This window comes from Cnephaeus nilssonii, assembly GCF_951640355.1.
Source record: "Cnephaeus nilssonii genome assembly, chromosome: 4".
NCBI lineage: Eukaryota > Metazoa > Chordata > Mammalia > Chiroptera > Vespertilionidae > Cnephaeus > Cnephaeus nilssonii.
The window spans coordinates 79006072-79022388 of NC_137075.1; the positions used below are offsets into that span (position 1 = coordinate 79006072).

Here is a 16317-nt window from a genome sequence, read left to right on the forward strand (position 1 = left end):
CGTGCACCGGGCGCACTGGAGCTTCGCCGAGCCCGCCGCCCAGCGAGTTCCACGGCAGCCGCCCCGGAGCTTTGAGAAAATGGCCGAAGAAATTGCTGAGAGGTAATTGACTGACAGGAATTGGGATCAAGAAGACGAAGCCCCGCTGTGTCCCGGGTCTGGGTGAGGCCGCGCCCCTGGGTCCGGGCGAGGCCACACGCCCCTGGGTCCGGGTGTAACTGGATCCCGGGTCCGGCTGAGGCCGTGCGCCCCTGGATCCGGGTGAGGCTGTGTCCTGGGTCCGGGTGAGGCTGGATTCCGGGACCGGGTGAGGCCGCGCACACCTGGGTCCGGGTGAGGCCACGCGCCCCTGGGTCCGGGTGATGCTGGGTCCCAGGTCCGGGTGAGGACGCGCACCCCTGAGTCCGGGTGAAGCCGCGCCCCTGAGTCCGGGCGAGACCAAACCAGAGGGAGTCGGACCTGCATTACCACCATTTGTCCACCATCCAGAGCTGAAAAGTCAGTGCCGACATGTACAAATAAGGAACTGGTGGACATTGAAATTGGGTCTCAAAAGAACTGTTGGTCCAGAAAGAAACTTACTACAGACTGATTCATTTGCCTGTCAGCATAACTATTATTGCTCGTCTCACATTCGGTTCTTATAAGTATATTTCTAGTAACACATGATCTCACTCATCTAGGGGAAATGATGAACAACATAGACTGATGAACAAGAACAGACCCAGAAACAAGGAGGCATCGATCGGACTGTCGGGCCTCAGAGGGAGGGTAGGGGAGGGTGGGGGTAGGGGGGAGAGATCAACCAAAGGACTTGTGTGCATGCATATGAGCCTAACCAATGGTTAAGGACAACAGGGGGGTGGCGGCATCCGTGGGGAGGGGTGGGGGATGGGAATGGGGGGATGAGGACAAATATGTGACACCTTAATCAATAAAGAAATTAAAAAAAAAAAGAAAAATGTGCGAATATAAAGAATACAAAATACATAAGAGTTCGAGTTTGGGTAAAAATAAATTAACACAAGATACTGGGAGAGTCAGAAATTCTAAGAAATCTTTCAAATGGATGCATGGCAATAGAACCAAAAAGAAAACCTGAACACAATGTGGAAAAAGACTGCCTCAAGGACAGAAGCCTGACACTTGAGAAGATACAAAGCAGAAGGAACTAAAGCTAAAGGAACTAAATGTCCTGATTCTCATTTTTCCATCAGATATGACCCCATGAGAAATACATAAAACAAACCACTTTTCCTAAGCAACTATTTTGGCCAATGGTTTATACACTTCAAGAATGGCGGAATCCATTCCAAATTTCTTAGACTGTGTTAACCAAAAGAGTTGGTAGTTTTCAGAGCTGACAGGATGTGAGAGATCATCATTTATCCCTCCATTTACAATACTGGGGTTTAGAGAAGAAATTGCTTACCCAAGATCTCACCACTAGTTAAGTGGAAGGTGAGTGAGAAATAAGGACAGTGACTTCCACATTCTCTGTCTGGGGCTCTTTCCACTACCCCACACCATTCTTCTTCAAGTGAACTAACTGCTATTGTTTTATTTTGTTTGCACATAGTTGTTTTTCTTTTTTAATTCTAGCAGCCTGTAGGTGGTATTCAGACTTCCTTTAATTCATAGATTACTTTTACCTGTCACTCTTTTCCCGTCATAGCAATTCTCAAAGTACAGGTACCATCAAGTTGGATCAAAAGCTTTTGGTACTGCCCAGATGTGGTGGCTCAGTGGTTGAGCATCTACTTATGAATCAGGAGGTCACAGTTCAATTCTCAGTCAGGGCACATGCCCAGGTTGCGGGTTCGATCCCCAGTGCGGGGGTGTGCAGGAGGCAGCTGATCAATAATTCTCTCTCACCAATGATGTTTCTATCTCTCTCTCCCTCTCCCTTCCTCTCTTAAGTAAATAAAAATATATTTAAAAAAAAAAAAGCAAGGGAGCATCTTCTGCAGAAGGCAGGTGGACTAGAGAAGATCCTAAGCATCAGGTTAAAAGTTAGACAATACGCAAACTCTAGAGCAAGGTTTCTTCACTATGCACTACTGACAGTGGGGCCAGGTCATTCTTTGGGCGGGGGGGCTGGGAAGAAAGGGGAGGGAACCGGGGGTCAGGAGGGCTGTCCTGTGCAGTGTAAGATGTTTAGCAGCATTTCTGGCTTCTCTCCACTGCATGTTGATAGTACATACACCCCTCCCACCCCTGGCTGTGACTACCAAAATGTCTCTAGTCTAGACACTGCCAAAGTGCCCTGGGAAGCAAAATTGCCCCAGGTTGAGAACCACTGCTCAAGAGCCACAATGTTAACAGTTAACCTATAAAACAGTCTAGTACTATATTCCTATAAATCAACAACAAATGCAATATACACTCAGATATGGATCCAAAGAATATAGTGGATGTTGTTTGTAAATAACCTTTACACATCAGTCACAGTTTCTCATGTTATGATAATATAAACTGAACCTTTTGGGTCTCTGAAGCAATTCCGCCAGTTAGTAGACCAGCCCCAAACCCCAACCCCAATCCCACCCAAACAGCGTGCACTGTATAGATTCCAGATCTTCCAGGGTGCCCAGGAAGGCAACCTGCCCACACAAATCTAACAGAAAATCATATTTTGGCCCAGCTTTTGGAAAACTAATATAATTATTGATACAATGCAAGTTACTTGCATTAGTTAATAATGTTTCTTCTCTTAATTCCTAACGACCACACAAAGTGCAAGACACTGTTCAAAAATAATGAAAGACATCACCCCGATTTCAAGATTATAAAGAGAATGATTAGCTTATTAAGCCAAGAGAGGCTTAACTAGATTCTATAAATCACATTTTATTAAACATAAAGCCATTTCTAATATACCACAATCAATGAGAAAGGGGGAGGGAAATCAAGAAATCCAACAGGCTTGAATATTTTTCTAAAATTTTGTTGATTTTCCTGTGTCTGTTCTTTTCCCAAAACCAGAAAACCAATAATACCCTGGCAATCTTGGCTTCATAGTTTGAAGTCACTGATTCCTCCAATACCGTTGTAGGTGAAAAGTTCTGGATTTCATTCCCATAAAATCGTGCTCTTTAAATTCTAGGACTGTGTCAACTACTTGTGCTTAGCTCTCAGGAGGTTGGCTCTCTTTCGTGGAGGTGACCTCCAGTGACCTGCCTCTGCCATGATTACACCTGTGAGTGGCTATAGAAGGTGCTTAAAAGTGTCCGCGGCGAAAAAAAAGAAACTCACCATTCTAACTACTTCAGGGTAAGTCTGCTCTGTCAAACAGCCTCTGCTTATTGTAATGTAGTCCACCAGTTCATTAAGAGTGGAGCGCTTGTATTCTTTCATTTTAAGATCAGATAGCGTGTCCATGAAGTCAAAAATGACACAGCACTGCTGAAGTTTCTTTAGGAACAGTTCAGGCTGCTCTGAGGATGGAACGTCTAAGAAAAAAAAAGGAAATGGTATAAGTCTGTCATCAATTTCTAGGTAACAGGAATTCTCTGTGAAAGTTATTTCAAAAGCAAGTTCAAAAAAATAAGAATTCACATGACAACAGTGTTTTTTAACAGTTACATATGGCCAGGAGGGGATACCACATCCACTACTTCAGACAACTTGTCTTTGAAAAATTATGATACCAACATAATTGACCGCATTTGTCATTCCACACCAAAGATTGACCAAAATCCCAAGAGCCATTAGAGTTGAAGCTAATTTTAACCCAAACACCCCAATGTCAACATCCTTAAGCTAAAAACAATGAAAAAGGTCAATTTCCCATTAATAAGGTAAAAGCAAGAAGTTTTCACTGTTGGTAAAAAATTTCAAAGCAGAGATGTCAGTTGATTCATTTTAATTTCATGCTGACATCCTTGGTATTTAAAGCAAATGATGAGTGGGGTGTGTGTGTGTGTGTGTTACTTTGGCTTGATATCTATGAAATTTTTTTGTCAAAGAAACTTGAGAAGTCAACAAAATGAAGTAATACCAACTCTCAAAAGAGTACATGAGTACTAGGACAATAAGAATGATCACTACTTAAATCTATACTCTTTCTTTTGACCCATCTTCTTCCCTTGCAGTGGGAGAAAACCACTAGCATCTTATTAATATGTCCTCAGAATAAACATCTACCTTTTCCCACAAACTGAGGGCCCAACATTTGGTTTTGTGTCATTTCTAAAAAATACCTAGAAATTTTAGGTTAAAATTCCCCAGCTAGAATAGAAGCCTGATCTAAAGTTGAACTTGAAATATTGAACTTAAAGTTGAACCGACTAAGTTGTACATAGCTATTCCTATCTTCTTTTCACTATTTTATTCCCCCAAACTGGAGCTTCCCTAGAAAGGCAATGAAATTATGACCAGAGTAAGCTTTGCAGCCTTCATCTAAGGTGATTAACTCATCAATCCTCAAAACATTCTTAAAGGCAAGCAGGTGGCATTGTATTATTATTCTCTATTTTCCAAAATGAAAAGTAGAGACAATCATTGAGGTTCCACAATGAATGAATTATGGGGCTGGCACAGTGCCTGGGTCTCTAACCACACTCCCATATTTCCTTTGTAGTGGTACTCATGAAGGACTTCAACAATGTTTGGCCAGTCACTTGCAAACAGCCTTTGTTGCCAGCCTCCCAGTAAATGCTTTACAGCAGCTTCAAAGGATGGGCCACCTGCTCCCTGAAGGTAAGTGCAACAGCTAGCAGCACCCACCTTATAGCCATCAGCAGCCCCAGCAGAAAGCAGTGAGGGCTAGGCTCCTCACAGGGTCCACGTGACTCCTCTCCACAACCATCTGCCCCTCTTCGCATCTCACAACCCAAGTGCTACCCCAAGTTCTCAGGACTTCATAGATAGTTTCCCCAAAACACTGCCTGCTGCATTAATTTTAGGATAAGCCTAAAATGTAGACAGGACACCTAAAAACATAGGATTTCTCTACCAGATATAAGGGAACAAGAGGTAGTCAATATTTGTTAAGGTATATGACATTACTGTTACTCTCAGAAAGTTATAAATTTAGAAATCATTCTTAATCAATGAGTTTCCCCTCCCACCATCGCCCCCATTGGTCCCTAAAGGCCCAATGTATCTTATAGTCAAAGACTTTGGAATTTGAGTTAAGCCATGAGACATGTCTTATTCTATGCCCCTAGACCTAATCACTTTTAAAACATCTAGCATTAGACTGTAAGAACTAAATTTAGTCAGACCAAACCCCTTTAACTGTTACCTACTTCAATGTTTAAAATAAATAAAAACTAAACAAGGCTGCTCATAAACATGACTATATACCCTTAACCTTTGCCTAACTATATACACAGAACTAACATGGTTAATTACTAAACTTTTCTTAGTTCTAAATCAGATCCCATACCTCGAAGCTGAAAGGAAGTTTTTATGCTGTATAAGGAATAAGAAAGAGCTTATTATTGTAACATTAAAGTTAAAATATTCAAGGGAAAATTTAATTAATCCTATTTTTGATACAGTAACTTTATTAAGGCTTAAAAACTAGACCTTCCACATGGATAACTCCATAACTCAACACATATGAATTATGAAGGCATCTATAAATGATAACCTTTTCTCCAAAAAGCAAACCATATTTAAGCAGTAACAACAATTAATCTTTGTGGTCAGTGCAATAATACTCAAGAGATTCATATATTTGGTTATTTGAAAAATTCAGGCAGTTAACCTTTAGCCTATTTTTTTAATGTTAGGCAGTTGAAATGTATTCTTAATTTAACCAAATTGATATAATGTTATAAACAAATGTGAAGAAGGTTATCCACCTGCTTAATGGAACAATGATGATAGTTTACATTTATTGAGTTCTAGTAGGTACATATATTAGGTACTGTTCTAAGCACTTTCACATACTATATCTCATTTAATCCCAACAACAACGCCATCAGTAGGTACTATTTCCAATTTAAAAGATGAGAAAACCAAGACAAAGAGATTCAAGGACTTGCCCAGAGTCACAGAGCTAACAAGCAGTAGTGACAGGATTCAAACTCAGGCAGACTGGTCCAAAGCCTGGACTCTTCACCACCATGCAACATTCAAACTCAGTGAAAGACAAGAGTAATACCATATTCCATAGAACAGAGTATGTGCAAAGTGAAGAAGAAGAATGCAGAAGGAAATCAACAAGTCAATCTCTAATATGCCCCATTCATAAAGGATCATGCTGAACCCCTTCTGTGTCTCCCCTCTAGCCCATTCCCCAGAGACTAACATATATACCAATAAGCTTTCCTTTCTACTTTATAACAGACTAAATTCTTCTAAAGTGATTTCCTCTTCTTAAATTAAACAACTTAAGTAGTCAAAACTGACTCAAAGTAAAAGAGAGGGAGAAGTTTCCTCAAAGAGCCAATTCTTTCATGGCAACAATTTTTTAAAACGTTTTCATTCGTGCTGAAGGATGTCCTAACTTAGTCCAAGCAAAGGGCTCTTCCTGTAATGTTCAGCCCTTGAATTGCCCCACATTGCCAGGCTGCTCCCCAGCTCCTTGCTCTCCTCTCCCTTGTTTGGTGGGATTTGAAAAAGTAGAGTGTGAAAAGATAGGACAGGACAGGATGGGAGAAGTTCATCTCTGGATAGTTCAGAATATTTCAATTATAAAAGTTTAATGTCTATGGAACCAGACCCAGGGTAAGATACAAATGGCAGTTATACATCTCACTGTCTTGTTCTTCTCTTTCCTTTTTAATAGTTATTTTCTCCCACATGCCTTTTCTATTATTATCTCTTAGCATCCTCCTATCAACTTTCATCAATAAAATAGAGAAAATGACTACTCCCACTTCCAAGGAGTATATATCTAAACTAGAGGCCCGCTGCACAAAATTCATGCAAGAGTAGGCCTTCCTTCCCCCAGCTGCTGACACCAGCTTCCCTCCGGCTGCTGGCACCCAGGACCAGGCTTCCCTTGCAACCCCGGCTTAATCCAGAAGGTCGTCCGGAAGGATGTCTGGTCTAATTAGCATATTACGCTTTTATTATTATAATTTTAAAATTTACAAGTGCCACAAGTAATGGAAAATGGACACATAATGCAACAGTAGAGGGAAAATACAAGTTAACTTAGAAGACTAATATTCTCCTTGTGTCTAAAAAACAGTCAACAGAACTATATACTTTTTAGCCACAGCCCATCCACCCCACACCTATCACATGTGCATGGCAAATGTACACACAAACACACACACACACACCCTCACCCTCAGTTGATTTTGAGGACTGGTTGTTCCATCCCATCTAATATTTGGGGCACAAGATCATGTATCCAATATCAGCCCACCTTCCCTTGGAGCCTGAAAAAGTCAGGAGTTTGCAAAGCAAAAAGTAGCAAGTAGAAGAAATAAAACATGAGCCTGGTGTCCTTTAAATTTGGTGCTCTTTGACTCCAGTCAACTGAAATTGTTGAAAATCAGAATGTTAAATTCATACCTGCAAATATGCCAACCAAGTAAGTAAAAAAGGCCCTCATCATTGTATTTATTAACCATAATATCACAGGAAGAAAACAGAAGAGTTTTAAAGAAGAAATATATATATATACACACACATATATACATACATATATATATAAAACTTATTTACACATAGACTGTTAAAATGTATTTGGAGCCCTGGCCTTTGTCGTTCAGTTGGTTGGGTGTCATTTACATGCATTAATTAGCCCGTTTCCATCCATTTCTCCAATTCTCACAAAAAATAATGGTACCAACACAGATTGAGTATGTATACGTGGTCTTCAATCCCCTTCACCTCAGCCCTTAGAACTTTCCCTACTGTGTACAAATCCCCATCCATGTATGCTATCAGTCCCTCACACAAAACTCTCCAAACATCAACAAAGTCAGTAAGAATTTTAATTGCATAAAGCATATAAGACTATATTTATAGAAAATTAGTCCCATAGTACCAGGGAAAGCTGAGCACTAAAATATTAAGTTGACCCAGCAAGTGGCTCAGTGGCTCATAGGTTGGGCATCGACCTATGAACAAGGAGGTCATGGTTTGATTCCCGGTCAAGGCATATGCCCGGGTTGCAAGTTCCACCCCAGTAGGGAGCATGCCGAAGGCAGCTGATCTATGATTATCTCTTATCAGTGATGTTTCTCCCTTCCTCTCTGAAATCAATAAGAAATGGAGAACAAGATGTTAAGTAAGATGTGATCAACAGGTATTCACTAGAATAGAAATAGAAACCAGAATTATCCACAAAACTAACCAACATATGGAGTGAAGAAAAGCAACTTGTAGAATAATACATATAGTATAATTCAATTTGTATAAAATTCAAAGGATGCAAAACTAGGTCATAAACTGTTTTAAACAATTAAAATAAAATATTAAGTTGACTTGGCCTTAAGTGACTGAAACATGGCAGACTAGCACATATGGTAAAGTGCCTAATTGCCTGTCCATGTTGAATGTCCAAATCCTTGCCACCAACTTTACTTCTATACATATATACAAGCAGCAGTCCCTTTTTGTAGCACGTATTTCAAGAAAACTAAAAAGAATCCTATTTTACTAGTGGAACTATGCTTCTATTAGAAATTGCTTTTGACATCCCAAAGAATCACAGATATAACCAACAATATTTCATCAAAACAAGGAGACACTTATCTTTATAATGAATCAAATTAATACAATTGGGCTTCATGTCCTATGAACTGTACCAAGTATAACATGATTATACAGATACTTCCATGAAAATGAGCAAGTAAGAAACTAACCTGTTAGCTAAAATTAAGTATTATATACTTGAATATTCCAATTACTTTATTACTGCATTCAAAGTAGTGGGTTCAAAAACATTTGTTGTTGCTGATGCTGGTGGTGGCAGTATTTCAAGTGACTTCTATGTGTGGCCACAGTTGAAAAATCACTGTTTTTAAAGTAATAACTTTAAAATTCTTCTTTAATCTCCTTCACCTTTGAAATCCTTCTCTCTCTGTTTATTTAAAGCTATCAGTGAAAACATCCGTTTCCAAGCAAAGGAAGGCCCCTGAAAACATCTCCAAGAGTGAAAGTCTTCCTACTTGGCCTCAACTATAAGTAAATGAATGTAGAGTTGGCTGCCTTTAGAACTTTTTCCAACCTGTTAGGAAAATTTAAAAGCACTTTGCTGATCATTAGCATACACTTCTTTTAAAGGTTCGAAACATGTCTCATAGAATGGCTACACAAATAATATCAAAAGAATGAGACTAAGGTGTAAGTATTAATTAAACAACAAACCGAAAGGCAAAAAAGGCCAGGACTGATATAGTTCAAGGTAAAAATAACAACAACAATAATGAACATTTGCTTTTGCAAAGCACTGTATTAAGCTCCTGGAATACATTATCCCATTTAATCCTCAGAATACTTTATGAGTGGCTACTATTAATATCCCAGTTTTTCAAATGGAAAAAACTGGGGCCCAGAACAGATAAGTCACTTGCCCAACATCTCCCACTAGTAAGGACTGCAGCTGGTATTCAAACCCACGAAGTCTTACTCCAGAGGCCACACCAATAACAACAACAATGATGATGATTGTAATAAATAATAGCAACAGCCACCACCACCACTGGAGATATGTATAAATTGTCATGCTTAGATACTTGTAACCTAAAAATAAAGGAAATTTTGATTGACTTTTCTAAAAGAAATTAAATGTTTTAAAAACTTAAACAGCATAAAATCAGCCTTAAACTAATGAACAATGGTGGGTAAATTATAGTTTTAAATAATAATAGTATATGAATATTAATTATTCTTCCCAGCTTGGACAACCATCATGTATTTATTATTGTTCCTTCATAGATCTCTTTAGTTTGCCTTTCCCAAAAGTCAACAAACTCGTGCTCTCCAATTTGTAACCAAACCCAAAGGTCACCACTGATGCAGACTAGTGGCCTAGGCAGCAAAATTACAGGATTCAGGGTTTTCGCAGTATTTTTGATACTATGTTCCAATCAGAATAAATAGAGAGAAACACACACATGACATACAGCTATAAAACCTCTGATAAGTATTTCTGCTTCCAACCCTTCATTAGCTATCTTTCATGCTTTATCATCTAAGGCCAAGGCAATCACTGAAATTTGTCAAGACAAGAAATAAAACATTTTAAATTGATCTAATACCTAATTATAGGTGTAGATTACTTTCCTGACACCAAGTTCACCCACAGGACAGAAGCCACTGACACCGCTAACACTGTCCATCTCTCTAATACTAATTCATTATCTAAGGGCTTATCTCCAGAGATGGAGCACCAGGAGTATAAGAACCAGGGCCTTTTTAATACAATAAATTCCTGAAGCATGCTTGGTTATACAAAAAAAAAAAAAAAAAGGGGGGGGGGCCTGCAAGAATTATATAGTGTTCTAAAGTACCTCTGTCAGTGGTTTCCTCTTTTGAGGATTTCACATACCTTATTTACATAATTTTAAAATTACAAAAAATTAGAAGGTCGCCTTTTTTCTCCCCTCCAGGTAAAGGCATTAAAATAATAACTAGCCACCATTTATTTTCACTATAATTTCATAAAAAGAAAGGACCTTTTGAAAAAGAAAAGAAGAGAACACAATCTCCGACTAAAAGACCATCCTTCCTTAAAAAGCAGGCTTGGCAATCCTATGCAACACACACACACACACACACACACACACACACACACACACACACACAAAGTCATGTATTCTCTCCCTCTAAATTTCGTCTCTTCTACTTCTTTTTAACTTCGCTCAGTACTAGTAACAACTATTCTCTTTTTTTTCTTTTTTTTTAATAATTATTTTTGAAAGTTCCCTTTTTTCCCCCATTGACCCACTTTAGCCCGCCCCCACCTCACCCCACCCTCAGGCCTTCACCACCCTATTGTCTGTGTAACGCATATTTGCATACAAGGTCTTTGGTTGATTACCTCCCACCCACCTCCCACCCACCTACCCTCCGAGATTCCGCACTCTGTTCCATGCTTCCATGTCTCTGGATCCACTCTATTCATCAGTTTGAATATGAGTAACAACTTTTCCACAGACCTGTATTTGGGAATCTATGGGCAATATCACTACTGTTCCAACACTTTTCTAGTAGCATGGGAAACAGTGTTAATGACAGTGCTAATTTCAAGTGTATTGAGATGACAATAAAAGCTGAGAAAATCACATACCAGCCATAGTATAGGAATACCTCACTTTCCAAATTCTCTAACATAAAAATTTTCATAAAACTCTATACAAACCTCCATTCAAAGACTTGCCACATTATATTGGGACTTTTTTTAAACCAATGAACCTTATGTCTTGGTCATCTTTTAATACCTATTCCATGGTAGAAGTTTCTAGAATATGGTAGGTATGTAATAAAAGCAGTTTGAGTCAGTAAATTCTATATGTTGAATTTTATTTCCACATTTTCAATTATAAACCAAAACTTTATTCCTCTAGAAATAAAACTACTGAATAGAAAAAAAAAGTTTAATATAATATATTTGATAAATTATTTCCTAATCTATATATATATATATATAAAAGCCAAGCGACCAGAACTACAGAGCAACGGAACAACTGGAACAACCGGTCGCTATAACAGCGCACTGCGGCGGCAGCCAACTGGCGCGATCAGGCCCCTCCAATCTCCCGCAGCCCCTCCCCCCAGCCAACCCGGCTGCCGATTGGCTCCCCAACCCCCATAAGGGGGCGGGGCCGGCTGGCCAATTGCCTGCAGCCCCTCCCCCCAGCCAGCCCCGCCCCCGATCTGTTCCCTCTACCCCCATCGGAAGCTGAGTGGCCAGCCGACCTCCCGTGCCCCCCCCTCAACTGGCCTGGCCCCAATCAGGCCCCAAACAGGGGCAGGGCCAGCAGCCAACCTCCCGCAGCCCCTCCCCCCCTCAGCAGGGCGGGCTGGCCAGACCGCACCCGTGCACCAATTCGTGCACCACGCCCCTAGTATTTTAATAATACTAAGTCACGAAATGCAAATTTAAAAATTAAGATGGGCTAAGTAAAATAAATCAGATAAAGACAAATTCTGTATGATATCACTGATAGGTGGAACCTAAAAAAGCCGAACTCATAGAAACAGAGACTAGTAGTTACCAAGGGCTGGGGATTGGGAGATGTTGGTCAAAGAGCATAAATTTCTAATTACAAGAGTAATAAGTTTTGGAGCTCTAAGGTACAGCATGGTGATTATAGTTAACAATACTGTATTATATACTTCAAATTTGCTAAGAAACTAGACCTTAAATTTTCTCATCACAAAGAAAGAAATGGTAACCATTTGACCAGATGGAGGTGTTAGCTAAAGCTATGATAGTGATCATTTTGTGATATATAAGTGTATCAAATCAACACGCTGTATACCTTAAACTAACACAATGTTATATGTAAATTATATCTCAAAAAAGTTGTAAATAAATATAAATAGGATGATTCATAATTAATATATTTATGAATGTAAAAAGAAAAAAGACAAGTTTACTTGACAAAACTTAACTAAAAAAATGCACAGTTCCTTAGTTCCTTGAACTACTGCCCCCTACGAATATTCAATCCTATATAATAAGAGCCTAATATGCAAATAGACCAAACCCCAGAAGGAACAGTTGTTATGACGCGCATTGACCACCAGGAAGCAGATGCTCAACGCAGGAGCTGCCCCCAGCCCACAGGCCCTGACCAGCGGCGGCGATAGGGGGCAGGGCCAGCAAGCAGGCGGCGCCAGGCCAGCCAAGGTGGGTGCCAGCGGGGGCCCCCAATTGGCACCCCGGTCACCCCGCAAAGGGAGATGACCGGCAGTGGCAGCAGGGAGCTGGCCCGGCGAGTGGGCGGCACATAGACAGACAAGGCGGGTGCCAGTGGGGGCCCCCCCGATCACCCTGCCAGTTGCCCCACAGATCGGCCCTGATCGCCGGCCGAGGGACCCTACCCAGGCACAAATTTCATGCACCAGGCCTCTAGTAAGATAATGCCTTATTTTCTAAGACTTTATAAAAAATCTGACTTTTAAAAAGAGAAGAATCCTATATAATAAAAGGCTAATATGCAAATCGACCGAACAGCAGAATGACCGGTCACTATGACACGCACTGACCTCCAGGGGGCATACGCTCAACACAGGAGCTGCCCCCTCGTGGTCAGTGTGCTCCCACAGAGGGAGCACCGCTCAGCCAGAAGCCGGGCTCACTGCTGGCGAGCGCAGTGGCAGTGGCGGGAGCCTCTCCCACTTCCGTGGCAGTGCTAAGGATTTCTGACTGCCGGCTTAGGCCTGCTCCCCATGGGGACTGGGCCTAAGCCGACAGTCAGACATCCCCCAAGGGCTCCCGGACTGCAAGAGGGAACAGGCCAGGCTGAGGGACACCCCCCCCCCCAGTGCAGAATTTTGTGCACCGGGCTTCTAGTGGTTTATATTCAAGGATGAGAGGAAAATATTCAGAACGAAGATTAATGCACAACATGAATAAAATAGTATAATTTGGAAATTCCCTCCATAGAAAAAGAACCTAATAATGTTGTCAATTTTACCATTAACAAGTAAAAGTGAAAGGTCTAGTGGAAAGAGCATGGACTTTGCACTTATTCACTCATTTATTCATTCATTCACCAAATATTTATTTCATACCCATTGAGGTCCGGTCCAGGTGTTACTGGGATACCACAATGGAAAAGGGAGACAAAAATCTCTTCTCTCATAAAACTCTACATTCTAGCAGGAAGAGACAAATAATAGTAACTGTAAAAAATAAATAAATACATTATATGGCATATCATATGGGGAAAATAGTATGCAGGCATGGAGGATACAATTTTTAATAAAATATCATCTGGAAGATAGCATTTGACAAGTACTTTTAGGAAGTGAGATAGTCAGCCAAGAGGGTGTCTGGGGGCAAAACAAAAAGCAGAAGAGATAGCAAATGCAAAGGTCCTGTGGCAGGAGGGAGCGTGCTGGTGAATTATCAAACATGACCAGAGCCAGAGTGGAAAATGAAAGAGAGAGGCCAGAAGAGTGAGGGACTAGTAGCTGAAATCTTGGGCCTTGTGAAACACTGCAAGGACTTCAGCCTTGATTATGGTTCTGAACTAGAATTGTACCTTGACTGCTTCCTAGGCGACATTGAACAAGGCACTTATTTCTCTGAATATTAGGTTCCTTATCTGTAAAACTGAGAAAATGTACTTGACAGGGTTGAGTGCGTATTAAATGAAGACTATCTGAAAGGTGGAAAATGCTTTTCACAAAAAGTTACCCTTCATTTGACAAACATCTATCAAGTATCTACAGCATACAGTATGAGATCAATTCCTAATTTTAAAACTATTTTCTGTGTGTCACCCTAGCCAGTGTTTCTCAGTGGTTAGAAAATCGGCCTGTGCACCAGAGGGTCACAGGTTCGATTCTTAGTCAAGGGCATATACCTGGGTTGTAGGTTCCATGATCACTAACACTACTCAAGGGCACGTGTAGAAGGCAACCAATCAAATGTCTCTCTCACATCAATGTTTCTCTCTCTCTTAATCCCCTTCCACTCTCTCTTAAAAAAAAAAAAAATCAATAGAAAAAATATCAGGACCAGGAATTGAACCATGACCTCCTGGTTCATAGATCAACGCTCAACCACTGGCCAGGCATGAAATTTTATTTTGATAATGTCAAACTTCGCCCTAGCCAGTTTGGCTCAGTGGATAGACTGTCGGCCTGTAGATTGAAGGAACCTGAGTTTGATTCCAGTCGAGGGTACATGCCCAGGGTTGTGGGCTTGTTCCCCAGTAGGGGACGTGCAGGAGGCAGCCAATCAATGATTCTCTCTCATCATTAATGTTTCTATCTCTTTCCCTCTCCCTTCCTCTCTGAAATCAATAAAAATATATTTTAAAAAATAATAATAATGTCAAACTTCAATTAAACAAAGGCCATCTTTTTAAAACCCTCAAATAACCCATAACTTGTCTTCTCTTCTGTACTTGTCTTTTAAGACAAGGAGCAAATCATAAACTCATAATCTGGTAAAAAGGAATTAATAGAACTAACTTCCAGGATATGTCCAAGAGTCAGAATTGTTGAAGGCCAATTTTCAGCGGCATTCACAAGTATGAGCAATAAAAATCTTCAAAAAGCACTCTTTTTACTTATGCCATGATTATAAGGTAAAGAAATAAATTAATGGAATTACAGATTTTCCACAAGCACCTACCTTTTGGTTGACCCTCCCCCACAAAAAAAATAAATAATGCAATAGAAGAACACATGATTTTCAAGTATTCAGTTCATTGAGGGTTCCTCTCTCCCCAAGAGATTACTTCTACAAGGGATAAAAATGGCCTATCTACTTTCCAGTTGTTTTGAGGGTTAACATCAATATAAATCAGTTCAGAATGGGATGAACCTGCAGCTATTTTAACTCTATGATATGAGGTTTAAAAACAGATAGATGGACGGGTGGATAGACAAATAGATAGATATCACATTAATATCAATTAAACCCACTGTCTGCTACTTTACAACTTACAGTTGACACCAAAGACATCATTAAACTTTTTTTTTTTTAAGCATTTAAGGTAGAAAACAGAATCAATCCAATGTTGTAATGCAAGCTTAGAGGTGCTATTTCTGAACCTCAGTTGGGAGTTTTAAACATGAGATCTTAAGCTCCTGCGAGGGACACAAGACTGAGTGACCATAGTGGAATGGCATATAATCCCAAGAGTAATAAAGAATGTACATTTATAATTAAGGTCATAATCTGGACAATAAAACCCAATGATGGCATATAATACACCCCACTAATCGTGGAACTCACCTATACATCATAAATGTAAGCCCATCTATAATGGTCAAGGAAATCCAAAATTCAAATTTGAAACACCATACTAAGAAATAAGAAATCCTTTTAAAACCTTATTTCCTACTATGTATAAAAACAGTACTGTCGCCCTGGCCAGTGTGCTCAGTGGTTGGAGTTGCCAGACCACACACCAAAAGGTCTCAGACTTGATTTCCTGTCAAGGGCATATACTAGACAAGGTTTGATCCCCTGCCCTGGGTCACAGGGCGAGTACAGGAGGCAACCAATCAACGTGTCTCTCTCACATTGATGTTTCCCTCTCTCCCACACTCTATCTGTCTCCCTTCTCTTTCCCTCCCTCCCTAAAAAAAAAAAAAAAAAAAGGAAAAAATATCCTCAGGTAAGGATTAACAAAACAAAACAACCAACAAAAACCAGTACTGTCAAACATAAAATAGAGCAAGCATTTCAAACTCGCAGCACCCTGGGCTGCA

At 40.2% G+C, this 16317-nt stretch overlaps 1 protein-coding gene across 3 annotated transcripts in view; it reads right to left on the reverse strand.

Moving 5' to 3' along the window:
- PPP2R5E (protein phosphatase 2 regulatory subunit B'epsilon) overlaps positions 1-16317 on the reverse strand; it is a 158798-nt gene that overhangs the window by 86442 nt on the left and 56039 nt on the right. For all 3 annotated transcript variants that reach the window (XM_079769590.1, XM_079769591.1, XM_079769589.1), the window contains exon 3: positions 3256-3452. In XM_079769590.1, the coding sequence (XP_079625716.1) occupies positions 3256-3452 (197 nt within the window). The remainder of the gene's footprint in view (positions 1-3255; positions 3453-16317) is intronic.